Here is a 27,793-nt window from a genome sequence, read left to right as displayed (position 1 = left end):
TCACATATTTCTTACCTCATTGTTTATTTTCCATTATCTTACCTCATGATTTATTTCCAAGAAAATCCTATCTAAACCCTTTGTCCCTAAACCCTACTTTTTTGTTCATATCCTCTTTCAAAATAATTTTGTGGTCAAACCATTTTCTTATAGCTTCTCAATGCATTTCTTCCAATTCATCACAACTCGTTCTCTCATATAGCCTACCCCATCTTAAGCTAACTTAAATCTACTGAGCTCAGATATATATATTAAGGGACGAGGCAATGCAGTGGTACAAAACAATTAACACAAACAGCAATGACAAAAAATGCAGATTTGCAAAGCAAGCAGCAGTATATCTAAATTAGCAAAGCAAATGCAACATTACAACTAATATAAGGCAATGTGCAGCAAACAAGAAAAATAAATCAGTAGTAAAACGGGCTTAACACAAGGTAAAATTCAGTAGAACTATGCCTGGCAAACAGCAGCAAAAAAATGCAATAACTTATACCTAAACATGATAAAGCTCAAGAAGAAAAAATATTACAGTAAAGATATGAAATGTCTAATACCTGTGTCAGATTTTAACACTACAGTGATGCATCACCTTAACTTACACTACTAAAACGTTAACCAGTCATTTACAAAAATTATGTATGCATTTCCTGTGAAAGGAAATGTCTTTTTGTGCTCCCTCGTTTTTTTGGAAGTAGATCATAAAATTATTATTTACTGTATCTGTAGGCATAAAATAACTACATTAGTACATCTATTAAATTTTAATTTAACCAATGCTGCAGTGCAGTTAGAAACTAGATATTAAACGTTATGAGCAAATATATATATAAAGCAACATATGAAACGTCATTCACTAGGCAAATGGCGTCTCCAAAGGCAAAAAAAAAAAAATCTCTCAACTAGAAAGACAATAGATGTAAAATGTTTCTCATCATTTCATTAGGCATTTTAGTAAATATCATAAATTAAGAGCTACACAGTGTAATCATATGTTTTCAAGTTTGAGTGTGTCCTATTTGCGATGCTTTCTACAAAGAAATGTCAATAGCGAGGATAATGGCTTTTTCTCCAGGCGACTGGCACACCTGGGCGCCACCTGGGTCACTTAGCTTCCTTACCGAAATATTTCTGACAGCAGTTTGCGCTACAGTGACAGCCTCATATAAAAAATTTCACAGGTCGAGAATTTGCGTTACAAATGTGTAGAAACAAAATCCTATAAATATAACAGTGTCCAAAAAATTTTCGCCGGCATTGTGATACATTCACGCATGTACATACATTTCATAACTCTTAAAGTACGATTCTTGGTTTCCAACAACCTTTTTCACAAACCCGAGTCCATAGCCAGTACTCATTATTCCTTACCTTATTACACATATACATATTCGTCGACACTTCTTCAACATTTCATCATAACAGATACGTAGCATAATCAAATTCCTCATTTAGCATCAGCTTATTGATCATAAACATACCTCAGCAGCATAATACACTTCGTCATCGTAATAATATCATAAAAACTCAGCAAAATCTCAAAATCGTTGTAGCTTCCTCCAATAATTTTAAAACCTAAAAAAAAAAAAAATCTCTGCCTCTTCAATAGTGTCATCTACCTGAAACGTACGTTAAAAATCATGATTCCATACCAAATACATCATTCAAATCTCTTTTTTTTTATAATACCACAATGGTTCCGAAAAATATATGAATAGTTCATAAAGTACAGACAAAATACAATTTCATAAGTTTGAAGTCATCTAACTGTGTAATTGTGTAAACATGTGTCACTGACATAGTAAAAAAAATGTTTGTCTCTCTCAGTTAAATGATCAGATAGCTGTGTAATTTATGTGTTACAGAAATATGGTACCGATGTGTAAAGTTGTTTAAGCAAATACCATATTAGCTAGGGCTCCTTGTGCTTGCCAAACACATGGTACACAAAGTAGGCATGTACCCCCCTGAGGATTAATGTATTATACCCTCAGGTATTACAGATTACAGCAATGGAATTAAATGCATCACAGAAAACATTTGTATCATTGTAATTCAAAAATCTTTAAAAATAAGTGTTTTAAGCACAAAATTAATCACTCAAATACTTGTACTGTAGCGCTGATAAAAAATGTGCCAAGTGTCGTAATTATAGTCGTCTGGAAGCAAAGTTCTGTGGAAGTCAATGTACTTATCTCGTAATAAACAAAAGCGAAATGCTATGCGTATAGATCTCGTAGTTATTATGTACAGTACCGTGTTCAAGAAAGTACTACACTGTAACGTATTGTTGTGCTACGAAAAAGGCTGTCTCATTGTAGCTATACCACAAAAGTTACTACTGAAACATGTTTTGCTTTCCAGAAGAGTTCAGAAAAACTGTGCAGAGATAAAACAGATACACCGCAAAAGCAACAATGTAAATTGTGTCACACATTAGTAGCATCATGATATAATCGTTTAGCTCTCAAATAAACTAACCACTGTGTCATCTGGTATCCCTCAGAAAGCACATTAAATCCATAATGTATTTTCAGTTAAACGAAAATGTTGCAGTAAAATCTCATTAGAAAGTACTGGTATATGTTCTAAGTATGTAAGCCTTATAGTCGTTATGTCATCGTGCCACTAACAAGCAAGATTGTACACACACACAATAACACTCTGTCATCTGTTCACTATAACAATGCATTGGTAATTACTGTCTAAATATGTTCCATAGGTTCTAGACTGGATAGTTAACTTTAAAACATAGTTGCATGTTAACAGTTTCTAAGTCTGACAAAGAGTACGAGTAATGTGAAGTGAAAAACTTTACAGCAAAGGCTAAGTTAAAAAACAGATTATCTCTCAATCAACGGTTTTACATTTGAAATGTTGTGCAATCTTTTACCCTTTCTAGTGCACAGAGTTTCAACTTCAAAGCAATTATCATGTTGTATACTTCGGTAAGGAATGCTAAAATTTTTCTCAAGGTTAGCGTCTATGTTATTTCTCTCTGAGTCAGCCGGCGCACGTGGCTGCCTGCGGTGCGAGTCATTGTCTGTCTCTTTGTTGGCGCGCCTCGTTATTGGGATTAGGAGACCTAACTTCTACAAATTCACCTTGTCAAAAGGGCCTTGCCCTGTTTGAACCACGCCAATTTTGGTTAAATTCTGGTCTGTTGTTAAAATTATATCGTCTGTCGTCATGTCGGTAGTTTTTGTAATTTTTTTCTTGTGGGTCACGTGCTGGAGAAATTCTCCATGAATTGTAACTGCACAGTGGACTGTTGCATCAGAAGTTACTCTGTCTCCCTTGATAATAATTATTTTGGTTCCCATATTGTCTGTTTACCCCTCCCCCCCTCCCCCATGAACCAAGGACCTTGCCGTTGTTGGGGAGGCTTGCGTGCCTCAACGATACAGATAGCCGTACCGTAGGTGCAACCACAACAAAGGGGTATCTGTTGATAGGTCAGACAAACATGTGGTTCCTGAAGAGGGCCAGCAGCCTTTTCAGTAGTTGCAGGGGCAACAGTCTGAATGATTGACTGATCTGGCCTTGTAACACTAACCAAAATGGCCTTGCTGTTCTGGTACTGTGAACGGCTGAAAGCAAGGGGAAACTACAGCTGTAATTTTTCCCGAGGGCATGCAGCTTTACTGTATGGTCAAATGATGATGGCGTCCTCTTGGGTAAAATATTCCAGAGGTAAAATAGTCCCCCATTCGGATCTCCGGGTGGGGACTACTCAAAAGGACGTCATTATTAGGAGAAAGAAAACTGGCATTCTACGAAGCAGAGCGTGGAATGTCAGATCCCTTAATCGGGCAGATAGGTTAGAAAATTTAAAAAGGGAAATGGATAGGTTAAAGTTAGATATAGTGGGAATTAGTGAAGTACGGTGGCAGGAGGAACAAGACTACTGGTCAGGTGAATACAGGGTTATAAACACAAAATCAAATAGGGGCAATGCAGGAGTAGAGTTAATAATGAATAGGAAAATAGGAATGAGGGTAAGCTACTACAAACAGCATAGTGAACGCATTATTGTGGTCAAGATAGACATGAAGCCCACGCCTACTACAGTGGTACAAGTTTATATACCAACTAGCTCCGCAGATCACGAAGAAATAGATGAAATGTATGATGAGATAAAAGAAATTATTCAGGTAGTGAAGGGAGAAGAAAATTTGATAGTCATGGATGACAGGAATTTGTGAGTAGGAAAAGGGAGAGAAGGAAACATAGTAGGTGAATATGGATTGGGGCTAAGAAATGAAAGAGGAAGCCGCCTGGTAGAATTTTGCGCAGAACATAACTTAATCATAGCTAACACTTGCTTCAAGAATCATGAAAGAAGGTTGTATACATGGAAGAACCCTGGAGATACTAAAAGGTATCAGATAGATTACATAATGGTAAGACAGAGATTTAGGAACCAGGTATTAAATTGTAAGACATTTCCAGGGGCAGATGTGGACTCTGACCACAATCTATTGGTTATGAGCTGTAGATTAAAACTGAAGAAACTGCAAAAAGGTGGGAATTTAAGGAGATGGGACCTGGATGAACTGACTAAACCAGAGATTGTACAGAGTTTCAGGGAGAGCATAAGGGAACAATTGACAGGAATGGGGGAAAGAAATACAGTAGAAGAAGAATGGGTACCTTTGAGGGATGCAATAGGAAAGGCAGCAGAGGATCAAATAGGTAAAAAGACGAGGGCAAGCAGAAAGCCTTGGGTAACAGAAGAAATATTGAATTTAATTGATGAAAGGAGAAAATATAAAAATGCAGTAAATGAAGCAGGCAAAAAGGAATAGAAACGTCTCAAAAATGAGATCGACAGGAAATGCAAAATGGCTAAGCAGGCATGGCTAGAGGACAAATGTAAGGATGTAGTGGCTTATCTCACTAGGGGTATGATAGATACTGCCTGCAGGAAAATTAAAGAGACTTTTGGAGAAAGGAGAACCACTTGCACGAATATCAAGAGCTTTTATGGAAACCTAAGCAAAGAAGGGAAAGCAGAAAGGTGGAAGGAGTATATAGAGGGTCTATACAAGGGCGATGTACTTGAGGACAATGTTATGGAAATGAAAGATGATGTAGATGAAGATAAAATGGGAGATATGATACTGCGTGAAGAGTTTGATAGAGCACTGAAAGACCTGAGTCGAAACAAGGCCCCTGGAGTAGACAACATTCCGTTAGAACTACTGACAGCCTTGGGAGAGCCAGTCCTGACAAAACTCTACCATCTGGTGAGCAAGATGTATGAGACTGGCGAAATACCCTCAGGCTTCAACAAGAATATAATAATTCCAATCCCAAAGAAAGCAGGTGTTGACAGATGTGAAAATTACCGAACTATCAGTTTAATAAGTCACAGCTGCAAAATACTAACGCGAATTCTTTACAGTCGAATGGAAAAACTGATAGAAGTCGACTTCGGGGAAGATCAGTTTGGATTCCGTAGAAATGTTGGAACACGTGAGGCAATATTGAACCTACGACTTATCTTAGAAGAAAGATTCAGGAAAGGCAAACTTACGTTTCTAGCATTTGTAGACTTACAGAAAGCTTTTGACAATGTTGACTGGAATACTCTCTTTCAAATTCTGAAGGTGGCAGGGGTAAAATACAGGGAGCGAAAGGCTATTTACAATTTGTACAGAAAGCAGATGGCAGTCATACGAGTCGAGGGGTATGAAAGGGAAACAGTGGTTGGGAAGGGAGTGAGACAGGGTTGTAGCCTATCCCCGATGTTATTCAATCTGTATATTGAGCAAGCAGTAATGGAAACGAAAGAAGAATTCGGAGTAGGTATTAAAATCCATGGAGAAGAAATAAAAACTTTGAGGTTCGCCGATGACATTGTAATTCTGTCAGAGACAGCAAAGGACTTGGAAGAGCAGTTGAACGGAATGGACAGTGTCTTGAAAGGAGGGTATAAGATGAACATCAACAAAAGCAAAACGAGGATAATGGAATGTAGTCGAGTTAAGTCGGGTGATGCAGAGGGAATTAGATTAGGAAATGAGACACTTAAAGTAGTAAAGGAGTTTTACTATTTGGGGAGCAAAATAACTGAAGATGGTCGAAGTAGAGAGGATATAAAATGTAGACTGACAATGGCAAGGAAAGCGTTTCCTAAGAAGAAAAAATTGTTAACATCAAGTATAGATTTTAATGTGAGGAAGTCGTTTCTGAAAGTATTTGTATGGAGTGTAGCCATGTATGGAAGTGAAACATGGACGATAAATAGTTTGGACAAGAAGTGAATAGAATCTTTTGAATTGTGGTGCTACAGAAGAATGCTGAAGATTAGATGGGTAGATCACGTAACTAATGGGGTGGTATTGAATAGAATTGGGGAGAAGAGGAGTTTGTGGCACAACTTGACTAGAAGAAGGGATCGGTTGGAAGGACCTATTCTGAGACATCGAGATATCACCAATTTGGTATTGGAGGGCAGCGTGGAGGGTAAAAATCGTAGAGGGAGACCAAGAGATGAATACACTAAGCAGATTCAGAAGGATGTAGGCTGCAGTAGGTACTGGGAGATGAAGAAGCTTGCACAGGATAGAGTAGCATGGACAGCTGCATCAAACCAGTCTCAGGACTGAAGACCACCACAACAACATTGTCTGTTTCTCTGATTGTCTCTGTGATAGTCATTACAGCTGAGAGGTGATCTTTCCCTGTAATTATTACTACTCTGTCAACGGTTGTCATATGGGTGGTGTCTGTTTTGGTCACGATTTACATTGTAAGAATAGCCTTGTCGTGCCCAGTTATTATTTCTGTCATCGCGGAATTGTGACGGATGTGACCTGTAATTGTTGTTCTCCTGGTTTCGCGTCCCGCGATTGTCGGTGTCAATTTCCAATTCTTGTAAGAGTCCCTGAAAAGCTTCAATGTCGTCTTTGCAACGTCCTGCCAAAATAATGTGTCGTAAATGTTCAGGCAATTTGATTAAGCAAATGCGGATGAGTTCTGAGGGGCTGTATGTGTTTGAAAGACACTGATTTTTATGTAACATGTCCCCGAAATATTTGACAAGACTAGAAAATTCCGATTGTTCGTAATGGTTCATCATTATGATGCTATGTTTTACTCGGTCTTGTGTAGCTTGAGACCAATATGCTGAGAGGAAGGCATGATAAAATTCTCCTTCACTGTGACAATCGTGAATGACCAATCGCATTCTTACAGCTGGTTCATTCTCTAAGTAGCCACACATAAATTCTAACCTGTGCTCCGATGACCAGTTGGGAGGAAAACAATGAGAGAATTGATGAAGCCATGCTTGTGGATGCATGTCGTTGCCAGAATTCTTAAATGTTTTCAATTTACATGTAGTAATGAACAGCTTATTTTCAAAATCATTATGTCGGCGAGTCGCATATCGGTCATTGTTACGTCGTGTCGGCGGTTCCATCTCAAAATTGGGTGTACCTTGCCAATTTCTTTCATAATTTCCGAAGTGCCCTGTGTTATTATTTTGTCGCTGTTCCGTATTTCAATGTCCCTCTTCCCGTGTTGGAGCACGAGTCTCCTCTGAAATATGTAATTCTTGTATTATTTGTGCCAACTGATCTTGTACTTCCCAGATTTCTCTTTTGTGTTGCGTATTAATTTGTTTCTGCTTTTGTTTAAATTTCTTAATTTGTTCATACTCTTCTGTGTCAGTGAAGGCTACGGGTCTTGTGTCATTCATATCATCATCTACCTTTGTGGATAAGTTGGTGAACTGATCCGAAAGTTCGGCTACTTTCTCCGATAGAGAACTTATTTCCTCAGTGTGTTTTTCTGAACCAAGTTTCAGAGTGTCCAATTGTGTTGAAATCGTATCTACTGTGCCCTTTAAGTTTTCCTGAGCTTTTGCAAGTTGCATAACCGAATCAGTAGATGCAACTGAGTCAATTTTAGCTTGCAAGGTATCGTGATTTTCATGAACAATGTTTGCAGTTCTTTTATGGCTGCTTCGTGATTCTGCATTGCCTTTTCATGACGCGAAAAAAAGGTTGAAAATGCTCACAAATTTGTGTTTTTACGTCATTACAGACTTTTTGATATTTATCTTCGATTTTAAGTAACTCTGCAGTTAAATATTCATGTGTTTGTTCAAGTGTGGTGTCTAACTTTTGAAGCTTTTGCTGTGTTGTTTGCGCTAGCAATAAACAATAGCTACACTAATGACACAAACTACAAGAAAAAATCAGAAGATTCCATTGAGGTATCCTCGGCTAAGGGTCGACATATATAACGTCCCCTTAGAAAAATTAACGAATTACTGTGCTGGTAAGCCCCTACGTTATTTGATTTTCAAACAGCTGAGCAGAACTGAACGCACTCAGACATTTCGCATTTCGCTCTTTACCTATTCTGATCAACACTAAAATGACACACAATATTTTTAGCGCAACGCAATCTGACTTTCAATAATCCCTACAAAAGAATGGCCTTTACTAACAATAAACTATACCTTTCACAAAGTCACTTACCTCACAAAAATCTTCGTTACTCAAGCTACTGCAATACAGCGAGCGCCACTACTGCCAGCTAAATAAAAGATTCAAACCACTGAAGGCACTAACTACTGGTAGGCATAGTTAGCAAATGAAAGATTTTGATAGAGGAAAAACAATGTATTTACCTTAATATTGTTCAAAAGTCATATTATATATATCAGTTCATGGCATCCAGTCTTACAAATTTACTCTCTCTGTCCAGATCATCCGCTCCGAAAACTCCGCCATCTCACTCCCCACATCCACCACTGCTGGCGGCTCACCTCCAACTGCGCAACGCCACGCGTTGTTCACATCCAGCTGCCCAACACTACAATGGCAGACAACAATGCAAACTAGCCGCAGACTGCACACCGCACAGCCAGTGATTTTCATCCAGAGCGCTACGTGGCGTTTTCCAATGAGAAAACCTAAACAGCCTACTTACACGATTAATGAACGAACCTAGGACGTTTCATCGTCCTATGATTACAGCACGCTCTGCTGAACTCACAACAGCGTCAGTTTAATTATAATCACCCAGTATAAGCAATGGGAATGATTTAAGTAATATTATAACTGTTACAGAGCACCAGTTCAAATTTTAGTGATTCACACACAGCTTTGTTGCATGTAAAAACACAGTGTACGCAGCATAAAGGAAAGCCACAAATATAATAGGTAACACATAAATATGAACAACGCACACTATGTGATTAAAAGTATCCGAAAACCTCCATTGGTAATGCTGGAATTCAATATGGGGTCGGCCCACCATTAGTCTTGATGACAGATTCCACTCTCGCAGGCATACGTTCAGTCAGGTGCTGGAAGGTATCTTGGGGAATGGCAGTCCATTCTTCACGGAGTGGTGCACTGAGGAGATGTATCAATGTCGGCCGGTGAGGCCTGGCACGAAGTCGGCGTTCCCGAACATTCCGGAGGTGTTCTATAGGATTCAGGTGAGGACTCTGTGCAGGCCAGACCATTACAGGGACGTCATTGTCGTGTAGGCACTCCGCCACAGGCCGCGCATTATGAACAGGTGCTCCATCCTGTTGAAAAATGCAATCGCCATCTCCGAATTACTCTTCAACAGTGGGAAGCAAGAATGTGCTTAATACATCACTGTAAGCCTGTGCTGTGATAGTGCTACGCAACACAACAAACATGACAAGGGAGCTGTCTAACAAGACCTAGACAAGGCGGGGATTGAACATTCGCTCCAAGTTTTTTCCCACACAACTAGTGAGAGCAACACTATGATAAATATTGGGATATGTTCGGCCGAGGTTTTAAAAGTGGAATTAAAATATCCTCTCGCCATTAGTCATTGAAGTGACCTGTCATGCAAATGAGATTAAAAAGAGTGTGGAAGATTTCTTTACCACGCTGTGTGAGGTGCCATAACATACTATAATGGACCTTGTCGTTACCAGATGACGTACCAAATCTGCAGCTAATGCAGAAACCAGCTCCCACGTGAAGAAGGAACAGCTGTATTATTCATTAGTGGTGGAACTAATGTCCCAGTTTCCCCTCTCAGCAACCATTCTGTAGCACCAGGAAGCTCAGCTCTGACTGGTTATGGCGGTTACTGTGGCAAAATTGGGTGCCATAGCATGGGTAATGTCTCGCGGAGTGATCTGGAGACTTCCTTTTCCCATTACAGCAGCCACTGGTCATCTCACATCTCTCTCAGAAATCCTCCTGATGGCCTCCCTTACAACAGTATTTTAGTGGAACTATTTATAGTGGTCAGGAACTCTCCCAGTAATTCTGCGCCATTTCGCCCTCGCTACCCGAAAGACAGTGAAGTTCTCACCAGTTGATCGGCACTTGAACCTATGCAGAGCCACCCCTCTGGACCTGACTGCTACGCGGTATTAAACACTCCACGAAGGAACAGGTTGCCTTTTCAGCTGGCTTGAAGACTGAGGAATGGATTAGGTTGGGAAGTAGGTCATCGGCCACTTTCCACAGAGCGGTGTGTGCAAGTTATGGGCAGCATGCCGAGTGATTAATGGCAGTGAATGACCTTGAAACCGTGCTTAAGTGCTTGTTTTGCCCTACGTTAACAGACACACACATAAGGACCAGAGGGAGCTCTCAGTTACTCTACCCCTGAGAAAGGTGGCTGCAAAGGCACAAAGTGCACTGTATACAATAAAATCACCACACAGGACGAAGGTGTGGGAGAGCTAAGTAAGGAGGTCATAGAGAACCTCTTCATCTAGCACTTCATATGGGGGCTGATAAAGTGAACAACTCATCATCTGATAACAGACATATAAAGCGACTGCTGGCGGTTGGTTGTGTGAGACAAGCTATGAGTAATAGGCGTTGTTGACGAAAGTAGCCACTTCTCCTTTAGCTCTCTATCCACTGTCGCCCTTCTTGTGGAGAAAGTAGCCGTGTAGTTCAGGGGCGTCAGAGAATTTAAAAATGTGTCTCTCGAAGTCAGAGACAACTTGGTTTATCCTGAGTTAATAGATGCAGTTCCTCAACATGTGTCCTGGAACCAATGCAGTTTTACTGCAGCACAGGAGTCATTTTAACAGTGAGCTTTTCCTCTGTCTTTCCCCTTGTCGTTAATCTGTGGTGGGGAGATTACTATGAGGGGGAGGACTTGAAGGACTCACCAGTTCCCTCTGGTAGACCTCGATGGCTTTCCCATTGTAATATGGCATCATTCAATCCTTCAGACAAGATCAAAGTTGCATAGTCTGGAGCCTTCGGACATGAATGTTTTTCCCCGTTGGTTTACGTCCCTAGCTTGGATTTTGAGGATAGTGGCAAGGTTGTTTTACGAGAAACTGTTTGCTTGGTCTCGTCTACTATCTGTCATGAGGGTAGGTTATCCTTCCCGACAGTAGGCTCTGCAGCCCCCAATATTGCCTTGGTGGGTGGACTGGGTTGTTGCACTAGCGATGTAGGCTTAAAGCTGCATTTACAGGTGCAGGTGGAGGTGGCCTGATCGACTGTCAGGACTTGAGTGCCAGCACCAGATTTATAAAAAGACAGATTCAATGCTGAGGCCTTCAGTGATAAGGCAAACGAGTGCACGAAAGCGGACAGCTGCAAGTCCTTAAACGCCTTTTCCGCGTCGGAGTGTGAGAGGCGCTGTGTCACGTATGACTACGCGTTGTCAGTTAAAGAAGAGCATTAAGGCGGAGAAATATGGCTACAATATAGTCAGGAAACATCCGTAAACTGAATGTTTGCATAACAGATGAATTTCTGGAGTTCACAATTAAAGTTGTTTGTAAAATTCTGTGCTTCAGTGGCTGTCACACTTTCTCATTCCTGTTGCAGTTCTTTGGCATCCGTAACCACACTGTTGCGGCACGTCAAACTCCTTTACAACAACTGAACTGAATATAGAGCTCATTGCTGATAGGGTGTTCTCCAAGTAGTTAACTATGCAATAACTATTTTACTTGGTTAACTTGCACTGTCTCGATCAGTGATGTGCCATTACAAAGCGTCTTGATAGATCTACGGTGTCGTGCAAATTTCTCTAAAACGTTATTGATGCAAAACTTTGCAAAATGAACCTTCTACACGATTTCAACGATAACTACGTCATTACTAAGACTGGATGCATTGGAAGGTACAGATGTCTCCGGGGCTCAAGCCACACAAGGTATCTTTGAGATTTGAGTGTTAATTCTGCCCAATGGGCCTCCCGAAACGCTGAGGGTGTAAGGAAGAGAGCCAGACTTCATGGGAATCCCACGGGCAGCTATGGAAGTAAATGGAGAAGGGAGTTTAGTGTTTATCGTCCCTTCAACAACTAGGGCATAAGGGATGGTGCAAAAAATAAGGATGGGAAAGGATAGGCAAGGAAGTCGGCCATTCCCTTTCAGAGGATCGAATCTGACATTCGCATTAGCGATTTAGGGAAATCATGGAAAACATAAATGAGGATGGCTAAACGGGGATCTGAATCACCGCCTTCCTGACTCCATTGTGCTGTACACCGCGTCATCTCGCTCGGTATGGGAACTAAGTGGCTATTCAGACAGAGACCCGCTTCCATGGGTAAACCTTATATATCTGAGGAGCGGCAGGATCCCCAAAAGCTGCCCGCTAAATACTGTTCCGCCGCAGGAGCCATGCAGCAAGCGTGAAGCATACCTTGAAGCTGAGCTTTTTTTTTCTTTATTTGTAGAGGTGTTTACCATCATCGCGATTTGGGCAGTCAAATCAAGATCCCCGTTCCCTGTGGCACAGAACGTTCCTCCATCGCGCTATACAGTGGTCGCTGATGCATGCCTAGAGCTTAATGTAACAGATGACTGGCGGCGCTTACCAGTCTAGAGCTCGGGAATCCCGGGGCGCTAATCCCGTACCCAGCAAACAAATGTTGAGCCCCTGAGTGAAGGGTGTGATGACATTGTGCGTTCAAAATCATTTCTGACGTCATCCATTAAAGGCCAAATTTCACTGGTATCATCATTTTCCCTTGCCTCTGCATGTAAGCAACCCAAAGATCAAAGGTCAAATTTGCACTCGAAACCCCATTACTTTCCTACTAATGTAGTATTTCTAAGAAGTAAGGAGATAAGGGCAGGTAAAAGTTTTCTAAATGTGATGACACTCCAGGGCTTTGAGAACCACGTTGTAGATCGCCAGTTCTATGGAAAATACAATCATGAATATAACGGAGACTACTACTCAGGAGCCGTGAAAGTTTCGTTTCTTTGAAACATCAGTATGTTCTAAACTGCAAAATCATCGCGATGGGCTAAAATACAGTAAAAACAAGACTTAAAAGTTACATGTGTTGTGCTTCCGTTAAATCCTCCTCAGGACTAATATAATTCTGAGTTTCATGACAAGGAAAGAAGCTTCCAGCTTGGTGGAAACAAAGTAAAACGAGCCAAAGGCACTTTTTTGATGTGAATTCCAAAAGGAAACATTTCTCGTAAAAGAAAGTTATTATGGTAGGCGTGCAGTATATAGTTACTGCTAATCAGACTACTATGGGTCTTAGGATCTCATGAAGCGTTCGTATGTTGGATTTAGAAGACAGGCGACAATATCTGCCCCTACAGGAAAATTAAAGAGAAGTCTGGTGAAATGTGAAACAGCTTTATGAATATCAAGAGCACAGATGCGAAGCCTCTACTAAACGAAAAAGGGAAAACGATGGGTGGAAGGAATATATTGAAACGCCATACAAGGATAGTAAACTTGAAGACTATATTATAAAAAGAAAGGGGAAATAGATGAAGATGAGATGGGTGATATGACACTGCAAGAAAAACTTGACGGGGTGCTGAAAGACGTAAGACGAAAATAGACCCGTGGAGTAGACTACATTCCCTCAGAATCATTGAGATCATTACGACAGCCAGTCATCGCAAAATTATTCCGTCTGATGTGCAACATACGCGAGTCAGACATAATACCATTAGATTTCCAGAGAAAGGTACTACTTCCATTTCCAAAATGGTCATGTGGTGATAGATGTCATTACTACTGATCTATCAGTTTAATAAGTCATGGCTGCTAAATATGGACACGAATTAGTTACAAAAGAATTGAAAAACTGATGAAGCTGACATCGGGGATGATCTGTTTGGATTACGGAGAAATGTAGGAAAGCGGAGGCATATACGAAGACCTTTTAATTTGTCTTAGAAGAGAGGTTAAGGAAAGGCAAAGCTCCCTTTATAGTGTATGCAGATACAGAGAAAGCTTTTGACAATGTTTACTGGAATACACCCATCGGTAATCCGACGATGGCAGAGACGTAATACGGGGAGCGTACTATTATATGCATATTGTTTAGAAACTAACTGCAGTAGTAAGAGTTAAAGCGACATGAAAGGGAAGCAGCGATTGAGAGAGGAATGAGATAGGGTTACAGAGTATCCTCGACGTTATTCAATAGGTAAAGGAAACGAAGGAGAAATTTGGAGAATGGATTGAAATTCATGAAGAAGAAATGAAAACACGCGGTTGGCGGATGACATTTAATTCTATCAGATACAGCGAAGGACTTGGAAAAGCAACTCAGTAGACTGGATAGCGTCTTGAAATGCAGTTATGAGGTGAACATCAACAAAAACAAGGGCAGTGGAATGTAGCTGAATTCAATCAAACAGTACTCAAGGAATTAGATTGGGGAATGAAATACTAAACTTAGTAGACCAGTTTCGTTATTTGGGAACCAGAATAACTGATAATGATCAAAGTAGAGAGGTTATCTAAACTAGACAGACAACAGCAGGAAAAGCGTTTCCAAAGAAGCATCCGGACACAGGGGCGGCAGCGACACTGGGAATGAGGGGTGCGACTTTCTTCCCCCTCCACCTTGCCAGCGATAGGGAGGAGGCTTAGAAGATTGCGTCTAGAGGAAGATGGTTAGGGGTCAGGGAGCGTGGAAATCGTGGCAATCAGCTTGCGGAAATATTGCAGCACTTGAACGACGCCAACCGGGTAAATACCCGAGAACGTTTCAAAATCATCATGCGCCGAGGAAGCATAAAATCACAGTAAGCAGATTTTTCTATGAAAGAGATGTGTTTATAACCACACAACTCGCGTATCTCTCATTGCCTGAATTATTTATTCTCGACCATTGGTCTGCTGCGTCAGTACACTGAGTAAGATTCTCAACCCTCCCTACACTTTTGAATCTAGTTTTAACACCCTGTACTGAATAAGAGCGTTTCCAGCAGCGAAGGTTTTTCATTGTTCATGCCTGGACGAACATAAGGTGACAAAAGTAATTGCTAATAAAAGAAGTAAAGTAATTCCGTATCAAGGAAAATTTGGAAGTTTTAAGACTTACTCTTTATAGCACACTTTAATTTAGTTGCTTTTCGAAGCATAGCCACAAATTGAGCTTAATCTGATTTATATCTTTCTCTCTGCCTCACCGATTCGTAAAATATAAATAAGCGGAGCGGTGAGGGATTTTTGTAATGGATTTTCTTTGACAGCATGCTTATGGCGGTGATACTTTGTTAAATAGTGTAGAGGTTGAACGTGTTACACTAAACTGATATTCTAATTGCTACTGTCTTTTGAAGGTGATGGAGGTGTCTGCCGCTGTATGGAACATCCGCTGGTGAAGATTATCTACAAGATTCTCCATGGCGGCCCTGAGGTTTGTGAAGTTTTTCTCTATAGACAGTCTATTTGTATTAAATCTACTGCGTGAATTTTATAACCTATGAACAACAAACGTTTGGATTGACGTAACCAACTGACTTCTCTCAGTCAGTGTAAAAGACAAGATATTTGAAGTTTCGCATTTGGTAACGATGAAGATCGACTATACTTATTGATTAACTGTGATTAGTATTGCGAGACAGCGAAGGAAACAGCTTTCGTTTAATGAGCGAAAATATGACATTTTAATTAAATCAGTAGAGCATTTTTTAATTATTTTAAAATTTAAACGATGAATTAAGAGTGCGGTAAATGGTGAGGAATTCATCATTAAGCATCATATTTTTATTGATACTAGTCTTCTTATGTGAGAAAAGTACCTATATAACACAACTTATTTACTATCGCCGCCATTGCCATATCAACTTCATCCTCAACTTTTCAAGCGGAACATTACCTTGTTGCTTTTCCTCTGATGAAGTGACATTCTTTTTGGATAACTTACGTAGTACACATTATTTTAAGAGGTACAATGTATCTTTCTTATCTTTCTGTTTGTTAAAATGCCTCCTGTTGCCATACAAGTAAGAATTTGCTCGACTGAGAATAGTTTCACATTGTGATACTATGGTTTATCTTAAAGTGACAGTTCTCTGACCTGTTCCACCCTAGCTTGTAATGCACTCTGTTTTCTTTATTTTGGTTTATTATTTTTATTGGGGTCACAACATTAATTAGTACGTTAGTGGAAGAGACCGATAAGCAGGTGGGAGCTCTTCCTACGGCACGTCAAGACTTCCTGGCTGATACAACGAGTCGGCTTCAGCGTCTAAGCAAGCAGTGACCTGCTAGACTGCAGATTGCGATTGCTACCACTACACAACAGCTGAAATAGTAACACGTTGCTGCTGTCTTCTGCAGCTTCAGACAGCGCTTGATATGTTCGTAAATGTGAACTACGTGAACTGGCTCAATATAGATTACGTTCAGTTATCTATATGTTCAATCTTAACTACAAACTTTATTATTAAAATCAATCCCTACGCGTTGAGCTATTACGCATTGTGCTGGCCTTACACTGAAGGCATTTTGTTTCAACAATATTTCACGTTACATTACACAGAGAAGCTTATTGAAATTATTTTGTGTTCTGAGTATGTGTCTGAATTCAGTATGAATGTGCTGATAAGTTAGTGTGCGTAAAAGTGTTTCGATTCCTAACATTTGCTGCAACTGAGGTGAAGTCATTTAACTGTGTTGAGTAAACTGACTGCGTTCTCACTCAGTGCGATATCAACGCTCTATCTTTTAGTAGGCACATAGCGTTGGAAATGGTTGAGACATTACTGTGGTCGACAGGGTGGGGGTAAGAAAGAACGATTAATCATGGGATTCTCCTCCATGACTTCCTGCAGTTTGGTATCTGACTCAGCCTTTGGCAAAGGGACAGCTGAGTCCGTTGGTGGTTGGTAACACATGTGCATAGCATTGCATGGCCCATCTGCAAGTGTGGGTGCTGGGAGTGGCCTAAGGGGTGGTCAGTACTACAGAAAGATGGGCTTCTCCCTTCTCCACTCACCATGCGACCCCTTGGAGCAGGTATCCAATTTTGTGCACTGGAGACCCCAGTTAGCACAGCTGGAGGCAGTGTCTGTGCTGGGTTCACTGCCTGAGGTTGTTCACGTGATGGAACAACTAAACGTCATAAAACTAACATGGAAATAAAGCGTTTTCTTTGTTGACGTGTGAAGAATCAGTTCTGAAAATTTGGCCATACTTTTATGTTATACCCTGTAATAACAGACCCCAGGACAACCCTTGCATAGTAACTTCCCAGTGAGATGGTATGTTAATAGTCTATATCCGAGTTATTTGTTGCGCGTGTAAACAGCATTTTTATTGGATCTGTTAAAACTTTTAAAATTGTTCATTCCACACAAAATAACTAGTCCGTGTACGTGGCATAAAATTAGTGGCAAAACATTTTTATTGTCAATGGCTACCTAGCCCAAGATTTAATTGATTAATACCATAGCGATTTCTTCTAGAAATACACTCTTTTAATTTAAGCGATGTGACTACGGTCAGCATTTGCACACAAGTTACTCTTAAAATCGTAACTACATACTCATTTTAACCAATTTGCCATTACAGTGATTAGAATACTGATAGAAACAAATATATCATGAATCTTACGGTGATTCAGACTTGAGCAGCACTACCCTGATTCCATATAATTAAAATTGCGGTGCCAACATGATACATCAGTGCAAAAAAAAAAAAAAAAAAAAAAAAAAAAATGTTGTTGCATGAAGTGCAATGTATGAGAGTAGATTTGGCCATTCTTTCTGATTACATACATCCACAGCCGTTCCTTCGCTTATATCCTGCGTTCTCACCCCTTCGCAAACTCATTCACCCAGGAACTAATATCTGCACTCCATTCATAACATTACACAATACAGATCAGTGAAATAACACCCGTAATTTTTCCGGCCGGAGTGGCCGAGCGGTTGTAGGCGCTACAGTCTGGAACCACGCGACCGCTACGGTCGCACGTTCGAATCCTGCCTCGGGCATGGATGTGTGTGATGTCCTTAGGTTAGTTAGGTTTAATTAGTTCTAAGTTCTAGGAGACAGATGACCTCAGAATTAAAGTCCCATAGTGCTCAGAGCCATTTTTTTTTACACCCGTAATTTTAAGTATAACGTTCCCAAAATATAATATTACTGATCACAAATAACATTTGGCTACTGAAATAAATGATTGTTAACTTCTTAACTAAAAACAAATACAAAATTGTCCCATGAAATAACTATCTCATATTAAACACTAAACAACTAATACAGCACATTACTTTCAGATTATTCAGTCTTACTGCTCTGTACCCTCCATGTCTACAACATTATCTTTTACAATAAGGGCAACCGAATCTTCTTTCAATAATCATTTAACAGAGACTCTCTTTCAGTTCACTTAATCATTAAATTATGTTACATTTCCCTTAAATTAATCACATTCAGAAAATGCATCACTGATATTACATTCATGGTCGGCACTGGTATTACGCAGCAATTAGCTCAGAATTTGCAGTGTTCGCTTCAAAATTTAACTTCATCTCTTTTTTTAATTTGTTTTCTCTGAGTGCCACTGCTGTTGTTATTCTAACTACATTCACTGGAAATTCTACCAATTTCTTACATGTTATTGTTCCTACAAATCAAGTTGACAAGCCGGATGTGCCACTCCCACCATCAAGTTATCCATCATTAGCAATATCAGCATACTTAACTGAAACAAAGGAAGTATCTTTTTGTACCTTCGGTTTCTGTAAATCTGCCCCCTCCAGCGATCTCCATTTCACTGTACACTTCCTTACTAACTGAAAATACACTGAGGTGGTAAAAGTCATGGGATAGCATTACGCAATGTACAGATGACTGTAGTATTGTGTACACATAGTATAAAAGGGACAGTGCATTGGCGGAGCTGTCATTTGTTCTCAAGTGATTTATGTAAAAGGATTTACGACGTGATTACGATCGCACAATATGAATTAACAGATTTTCAGTGCGGAATGGTAATTGGACCTCGACGCATGGGACATTCTATTTCAAATGGCTCTGAGCACTATGAGACTTAACATCTGAGGTCATCAGTCCCCTAGAACTTAGAACCACTTAAACCTAACTAACCTAAGGACATCACACACATCGATGCCCGGGGCAGGATTCGAAACTGTGACCGTAGTGGTCGTGTGGTTCCTTACTAAAGAGCCTAGAACCGCTCGGTCACATCGGCCGGCCCGGACTTTCTATTTCGGAAATCGATAGGGAGCTCAGTATTCCAAGATCCATAGTGTCACAAGTGTGCCGAGACTATCAAATTTCAGGCCTTACCTCTCAGCGTGGACAAAACAGTGGCCGAAGAAATTCACTTAACGACCGAGAGCAGCGGCATTGCCGTAGTGTTGTCAGTACTAACAGACAAGTAACTCTGTGTGAAATAACTGCGGAAATCAATGTGGGACGTACGACAAACTTATCCACTAGGACAGTACGGCAAATTTTTCTGTTAATGGGCTATGACAGCAGACGACCGACGCTAGTGCCGTTGTTAATAGCACATCGCCTGCAGCACTGAAAAACTGTGGGCAGCTCAGATGAGTTCCGATTTCATTTAGTAAAAGCTGATAGTAGGGTTCGAGTGTGCCGCAGACCCCATGAAGATGTGGACCCAAGTTGTCAGCACTGCACTGTGCAAGCTGGTGGAGGCTCCATAATGGTGTGGACCCTCTGGTTCAACTGAACCGATAATTGATTGGAAATGGTTATGTTCACCTACTTCTAGACCATTTGCAGCCATTAATTGCCTTCATGATCCCAAGCAATAACGGAATTTTTATGGATGTCAGTGCGCCATGTCATCGCTCCACAGCTGTTCACTATTAGTTTGAATAACATTTTTGACTGTTCGAGCGAATGATTTACCGAGCCAGATCGTCCGACATGAGTCCCATCGAATGTTTATGGGACGTAATCGAGAGTCAGTTCGTTTACAAAATCCTGCACCAGCAACACTTCCGCAGTTGTTGACGGCTATAGAGGCAACATGGCTCAATATTTCTTCAGGGACTTCCAACGCATTGCTGAGTCCATCTACTTCGAATTACTGCAATATGACGTGAAAAAGGAGATCCGGCACTGTATCAGGAGGTACCCATGACTCTTGTCGCTTCAAAGTGTGCGGTTATTATATACTACTAATTCATCGTATTGTCTAAAAAATTTCCTGAAACGTCACGTTCACGTCCATACAAATACCTAAGGACTCTGACTCTTTCGCCATTTTGAATAGTATCCCATTCCTTGGTAACCAATATTTTGCTCATATTTGCAGCAGATATCAAGACATTCGCACCACATTTATTCCCATCTTTCTCCATGTAATGGTCATTCGCTGCCATACATTCATCACTATCCCTGGAAACATTCTCATCTGGACATCAATAACATCGTTAACATTGTGAGAAATTACATGAAAAATAACTTCATCACTCTTTATCAAGAACGACAAAACTTCACCCTGTTCCGTGAAATTACACATATTTTCATTATTATCAGTCAGTCCACAATTAACAATCAAAGAACTCCCATCTACTGAAACTTGAGTGTGATCACCTGCCAGTTCTCTCTGTTGCTTACTATGTGGTCTACCTGGTTTTGAATGCTTCAACAATGCCTTCTGATTAAAGTCGAATCAATGGCTCTGTCTTCAATATACTGCAAACACCAAGTGCCAATAAACCAATTTTAATCTCATTCAAATTCTTACCCTTGCTATTTTATTTGAATCAGCTTTGGGTTCCTGGTGATACATTGTAAATTAACTAAACAAACACTGTTTTTAGTCTTGTTTCACAATTTATTATTAATGTTATTGCATTACCTAGGTTTCGGGTTATAACCCAATTTTCAACTTATGTACTGGAAAATGAGCTTATAACCCGAAACCTAGTTTGTGCATTAACATTGATAATAAATTGTGAAACAAGGCCAAAAACAGTGTTTATTTAGTTGTCTTACCCTTGCCATTATCATCTTTAAAGAATTATCATATTGCCTCCTATTACCGTTAGTGAAATCCCCTTCACTCCATTTATCCCTCTTCTTAAAGCTGTCCCTCAGCTAACCATTTCACAAATAGACCAAATCATAAAAATACCAGATTTCTTCACTTACTATTTTAACACTTGCATCGGTCATTATGTCATCTACAATTATTCCTGGTCCCTTTTCTCTCCACAGTTGCGTCTCAGAATTTAAGCACTACAGCCCCATTCTAGAGCTCCAGCATTCACTATCCCGATTCACTAGACACGGAAAGTTCATATCTTTTGAACAACATTTGATATTTATGAAGTAATTGTGCCATGACATACAAATTTAATGTCTGAACGAACTGACACTAAAAACTACATATCAAATTTTGTATGAGTTATCGTGATTTAGACCATTTGCACAAAGCACGAATCTTTGACCAGTTAAAATATATATTACTTTTGCGCTGATACAACAAGCAGGAGTTCTTCTCTATGGGAAAAATCTCCCTCTTACCATTTATGACTCAGAAATTACGTGGTACTTCCGGCTTTCGCAAAACTGACGATGCAATAATACACATTCTGAACTGTCTAATTTTGATGTTAACTTATATAAAAGCGTAGACTTTTACACTCCTCCTTGTACCTTGGTCTTAATAGTAGTGCATGCTGCTGTGTATAAAAATGTGTTAATTAAGGAACATCTGAAAAGCGATTTGTCAAATATGGTAATTAGTGACAGACTTCCACCAGATAAGCAAACACCTGAATGATGTAAGTGAATATATTTGTAAATAGCTCTCACCGAGATCTGTCTGTTAATACTTCACTGAGACTCACATCGATTTTATTAACAGAGTTAATTAAGTTCAGAAAGAATTATTTAATTTTAAAATATGGTAGTGAACTATGATTTTTGATTAACTGTAGATCTAGAACCACTGGTCAAGTTTAAGTGCTCTGATAGCAAATAATTCCATTTCAGTTTCGTCTTTAATTAGTTTTCTCCTAATTAATATCCTTATTGTTTCATGAAACATCACTAAATCAAAGACATTAAGTACAACTACGCCAATTGCATTGTCTATCCGAGAGATATCATCTTGCTTAAACAGCTCTCATAGGTCACAATGGCCTAGGTTTCCCATCCCCTAGCTAGTGGTAGCCTATCTCTAGGGAACACGTAAGGCACCCTCTCCCCAAGACGTTTCCCTGTCGGCCCTTCGCTCGCCATCCGAACGTCGCTGACTCATCCCTAAATAAACAGACGTGGCCGCCTGCTGTCATTTGGCTGTCACGCTGCTCGTAGAAGTCGACACGTTGTCTGATAATGGTTTCTCTTAGTTGCCTTACAAGTGAATCATCTTCAAACATTCGCAGCTCAAAACTCCTTCAAATGGATTAATGTGGTGCAAGCTCTGGTGAGTGTGTACCATCTCTGAGAACACGGAAAAATTAAACTGAGGCCGACTGATCGATAAGTTCACAGTGTTTTATCTGTTATGTACTTGCGTCCATCTATATTTACAGTTATTTTGATGTTATTATTTCGCTTGGCCCCTTAGAGACCACGTAGAACGGCTAGTTAGCTTTAGTCTCTTTGTTCTTCTTATTTTTGTCGAAAACTTCTTCACCCTGTCGCTGTGGTCTGTCGTCTTTCTAATAAGCATGAACTTTTCTTTAGAGTTTTCTTTGTCCTAGTTGCTTGGACGTGAGCTTAATGAGAGTTGAGCTTTTGTCTGTGTGTCACCCTTGCAGTTGTCAGCAGGACAATAGTGACCTGTTTCAGATCCTTTTGGTTACTTAGGTTTTCCGCGTCCCGTTTGTGACGTTGAAGATTTTGTCAGTTAATTGTGAGTCGCTCATTCGTAATAAATGCCCACAAAACTTCAGACGTCTTTTCTATGCAATGAAGCTGTCGTCCAGCCAGAGAATATAATCTGTCTCATGTTTTGCACATCCAGATACCTTCTTCGACCTTGGGATCGAATATTTTCAACTGTATCTGTCTCTTCATTTTCTCGACGACACTGACATTCATGGTAAATGATTAATTCTCAACTGTGTAACGTCCATCTGTGGGAACTATTGTTTGATAGCGGTGTAATTTGTCTTTATTGGGAAGGTAATTCTTGCTATAAATGCGAGAGAAGATTCTACGCCTATCACGCAGTTTTTTGCAAGAGTTTTATTGTTCACTGTGTCATTAAGAGTTTTTCCGATAACGCCACCAAGTACCTGAAATGTTGAACCTGAATGATACTGCCGTACCTCACCACGAAGGATCCCAGGTCTGTCTGTCCTGTATCTTCTGATATGAGATTTTGTGGCCAGTTTTCACAGTGATCTAATGAAGCTTCTCTAGCGCTTCAGATGTAGTCTTGGTAATTACTGATAGGGCATCGGCAAAGACAAAACATTTTATGCTGATTATTTTTTAATTTTGTTCCGATATTTATTACAGGTACCCCTTCCGGCCATAATTTGGTCTTATCTAGTAACAGACTGAAAAGGAGTGGAGAAGCTTGTGCCTGATTTTTATGAAAAGATTTTAAGAATACACCGATTATTTTTACTTTAGAGGTTGTGTGGATACAGTATGTAAGATTAGAGATGATTTATTTTACAAGTAGCCCACTAATGTCAGTTCTACCACAAACTTGACTAGTGTTTCTTTCTTCAAAGTTCTTAGAGCTGAAAAACCGAATATGAGACTATCTATGTGCTCGGGAATGATAAGTGTGAATCAGTCCCAGGTAAGCAAATATCGTCCTCCATAGAACGAGATACGGACACCTCGGAACCAACTCAGACTACGCTAGCAGTAATTGAGGGTGAAAAGGTGGTCAATGAATGCAGATAGATGCCAACACTTTCTGTGTTGTCTGCAGTGCATGCACCACGCCACGTCCACTATATTTAGCATCTATTTATTTTACCACATCTGCAACCAATTTCTTTAATATTCATATTTATTTTCATGTTGACTTTTATGCAGAACAAATGTAACATGGGAAAAATTTTATGAGTATTTTCCTTTCTGTTAAGGTACTGCATTCAGATGAAATCATTTATTTACACAAAAAACTGTGCGCTGAGTGTCGTACGGCCTTGGGTCCGCCAAGAGATGAAGCGCAAATAAGGGCTCACAGAAGGAAGCTTCAAAAGGAAATAACAGAACGGCAAGAAAAGGTGTATAAAGGAGGTAAGTGGGGCCGTAATGAAGTTGGGAAACAGAAAAGGTTCAATGGCACATTTCAGTTACATTTAGTAATAAATGGTTCAGGTTAGTAATGTTGAGTTGCAAATTTCTGACGAACTACTTTGCATTTGTTCTTTTGTGTCAGTATACAAAGTAATTGTTACAGTATTTGTCGTCCATACTGTTCTTTCACAAAAAGTATTGGTGATTCCTGACATAGACTTTCACTCTGTAGCAGAGTGCAGTCTGCTACGAAATTTCCCACCAGATTAAAGCAGCGTGGCAGACCAGAGCGTAGTCTCGGACCATTTACTTTCACAGCTAATGCTCTTGCTGTAAGAGGCTTCCAGTATTGCTCAAATTTCGCAACAGGAAATTTTGTTCTATTAGAACCTATCGTCTCCCGCACGAACTCGTTAGAGACACTGATGTAGGAAAAAACCATTATCAGATTGACGTTGTATCTCAAGTCTTGAAAGATGATGGACAGCTACACCAATGCTTCTAAAAGACTGAGGTCTGGCTGTGGGCCTACGTCAACCTACAAATTGCCACGAAGTTTAGTACTAATATTCGGTCAGGTAATGGAGAATTCGTACCTGACTAGCAGTTAATTGATGTCCGAATTATAATAAATTACAGCTTTATTTCAGACTCTTCATTATATAATGGGGCCGCAAAATATGTAGTGTACGTAATGCAGTATTTGAAGGGTTGGGTTGGGTTGTATGGGGGAAAGAGACCAAACAGCGAGGTCATCGGTCTCTTCGAATTAGGGAAGGACGGGGAAGGAAGTCGGCTGTGCCCTTTCAAAGGAACCATCCTGGCATTTGCCTGGAGCGATTTAGGGAAATCACGGGAAACCCAAATCAGGATGGTCGGACGCGGGATTGAGCCGTCGTCTTCCTGAATGTGCAATATTTGATGCTTTGTAAAGTGTTATGTATATAAGTGGGGCTCTACACATTTCTGCTACTCATTTTCTGGCGCATCTGAAAACAAAAGAGGAAAGCGAACGTGTTGCTGCAGACGTACACATGACACTAGGCAGTGCTACTAGATTCCAAGTGACATGTATGAATGGATAAGCTGGATGTAGCAATATTGGGAGTATAATGCCGGTACGAAGCAGTGCTAGTGCGTGCGGATTCCGGCACCTTCGGAATCCAACAGTCCAAGATCTGCTGCATAATGCTCTAGCACAGCTTTTCCCATCCCGGACGCTAAACTCTTTGAATATAGCAGGCATGCATAATCAGCAAGAAGTATTAAAACGCGAAGGCCGCCACCGGATTTCAACTTGGGATAAAGAAAGCTAAGCCGAGAGAAGACTGGATTTTGTTACTACTCATGCAATCCCTCGCTAACTGAAACACAGGGACGCGATACACTTGCACATAAATTAAATCCGTGTGACTTAAGTCTCAATAGCCAGAGTGAATACTGATGGACAACTCACACGGATCTGACGAACTTTAGGTTGAGTAAAGTTCCACATCGGGTCAACAGAAATTCGTTTTTAAAATTCACGTGGCCTCATACTCGTATTAAGCGGAACACAGTAAGTTTCCTTATATCACATGAACAGTCTTTAACACAGATACTGCAACCAGGCGTATATAGATGCGAAATGTTTTCTGGATATCTCCGAGGCAATTTTCACTAAGTGGTACTACACGTTAGTGGTCTAGGCTGCTATTGTCAAAACGTCTTTTTCTCGTTGCCTGTGTCCTGACTTTAGAAAATTTCTCTCTCTCTCTCTCTCTCTCCAAATCGGTGTGCAGCTACAAAGTTTATACCTCGTATCATTGACTCCTTTTTGGCGTGCTGATGAGTACTGAAAACTCGATAACAGGCTACTTCTTTACACACTATTAAATGAGAAAATTTTCTTCTTTCGGAAACCTCATATATTGTAACAGCTTTTTACACACATCAAGCACTTGAAAGAGCTCTCTGTCTGCTTGACAAGTATATTTCAACAACATTCGCAACGGGTCGAGCTACAGTTCACAGCAATCTTACTCTTGAAGCTCTTTTGTTCCGTGGCTTTCTTACACGCTTTCCCGGCGTTACTGCCACGGTAGCCGCTGCAACTCTGAGGCGCTGCATGGAGCAAACAATAGGAGCATCAAGTGCGGCGATAAGCTAGTCACCCACCAGCGTAGCCCTGTCCAGTAGCAACACCATCCTCCTTATCACACAATCAACGCGCGCGTACAGAAAAATCGCATGCTGAACACCCGTGTCCCGCTTCCCGAACTACATTAAATAAATGTGCTTCAGTAGTGGACGATCATCATTCATCAGTCCTGAACACTCTTTTCAAATGGTTCAAATGGCTCTGAGCACTATGGGACTCAACATCTTAGGTCATAAGTCCCCTAGAACTTAGAACTACTTAAACCTAACTAACCTAAGGACATCACACACACCCATGCCCGAGGCAGGATTCGAACCTGCGACCGTAGCAGTCCCGCGGTTCCGGACTGCAGCGCCAGAACCGCTAGACCACCGCGGCCGGCAACACTCTTTTCAACACATAACTTTAACAAACTGATATGTAACACTACACATAGTAGTAAACGGGTCAGTCGTTGAAAAACTAACAAGGAAACCTCCCCATCGCACCCCCCTCAGATTTAGTTATAAGTTGGCACAGTGGATAAGCCTTGAAAAACTGAACACAGATCAATCGAGAAAACAGGAAGAAGTTGTGTGGAACTATGAATAAAATAAGCAAAATATACAAACTGAATAGTCCATGCGCAAGATAGGCAACATCAAGGACAATATGAGCTCAGGATCACCGTGATCCCGTGGTTAGCGTGAGCAGCTACGGAACGAGAGGTCCTTGGTTTAAGTCTTCCCTCGAGTGAAAAGTTTAATTTTTTTGTTTTCAGACAATTATTATCTGTCCGTCCGATGCGAGGTAACTGCGCCGTAGTATCGGGCAAGGTAGAAGAATCTTTTTACCCATTCGCCATGTGTACAAGTTAGGTGGGTCGACAGTATATTCCTGTCATGTGACGCACATGCCGTCACCAGTGTCGTATAGAATATACCAGACGTGTTTTCCTGTGGAGGAATCGGCTGACCTATGACCTTGTGATCAAATGTTTTCGGTTCCCATTGGAGAGGCTCGTCCTTTCGTCTACTAATCGCACGGATTTGCGGTGCGATCGCAAAACACAGACACTAAACTTTTTACAGTGAACAGAGACGTCAATGAACGAACGGACAGATCATAACTTACAAAAAATGTTTTCGGTTCCCATTGGAGAGGCTCGTCCTTTCGTCTACTAATCGCACGGATTTGCGGTGCGATCGCAAAACACAGACACTAAACTTTTTACAGT

General features: G+C 40.5%; 1 protein-coding gene across 1 annotated transcript in view; it reads left to right on the top strand.

The window, feature by feature from the left end:
* The window catches only part of LOC126444898 (uncharacterized), a 697,169-nt gene that overhangs the window by 641,967 nt on the left and 27,409 nt on the right, over window positions 1–27,793 (top strand). Inside the window, exons 18-19 of the mRNA XM_050090969.1 lie at window positions 15,548–15,624; window positions 24,281–24,437. Of these exons, the coding sequence (XP_049946926.1) occupies window positions 15,548–15,624; window positions 24,281–24,437 (234 nt within the window). The remainder of the gene's footprint in view (window positions 1–15,547; window positions 15,625–24,280; window positions 24,438–27,793) is intronic.

The sequence above is a fragment of the Schistocerca serialis genome, chromosome 1 (genome assembly GCF_023864345.2).
Source record: "Schistocerca serialis cubense isolate TAMUIC-IGC-003099 chromosome 1, iqSchSeri2.2, whole genome shotgun sequence".
NCBI lineage: Eukaryota > Metazoa > Arthropoda > Insecta > Orthoptera > Acrididae > Schistocerca > Schistocerca serialis.
Note: the sequence above shows the minus strand (reverse complement) of the source record. Positions and strands in the feature narration are given on the sequence as shown.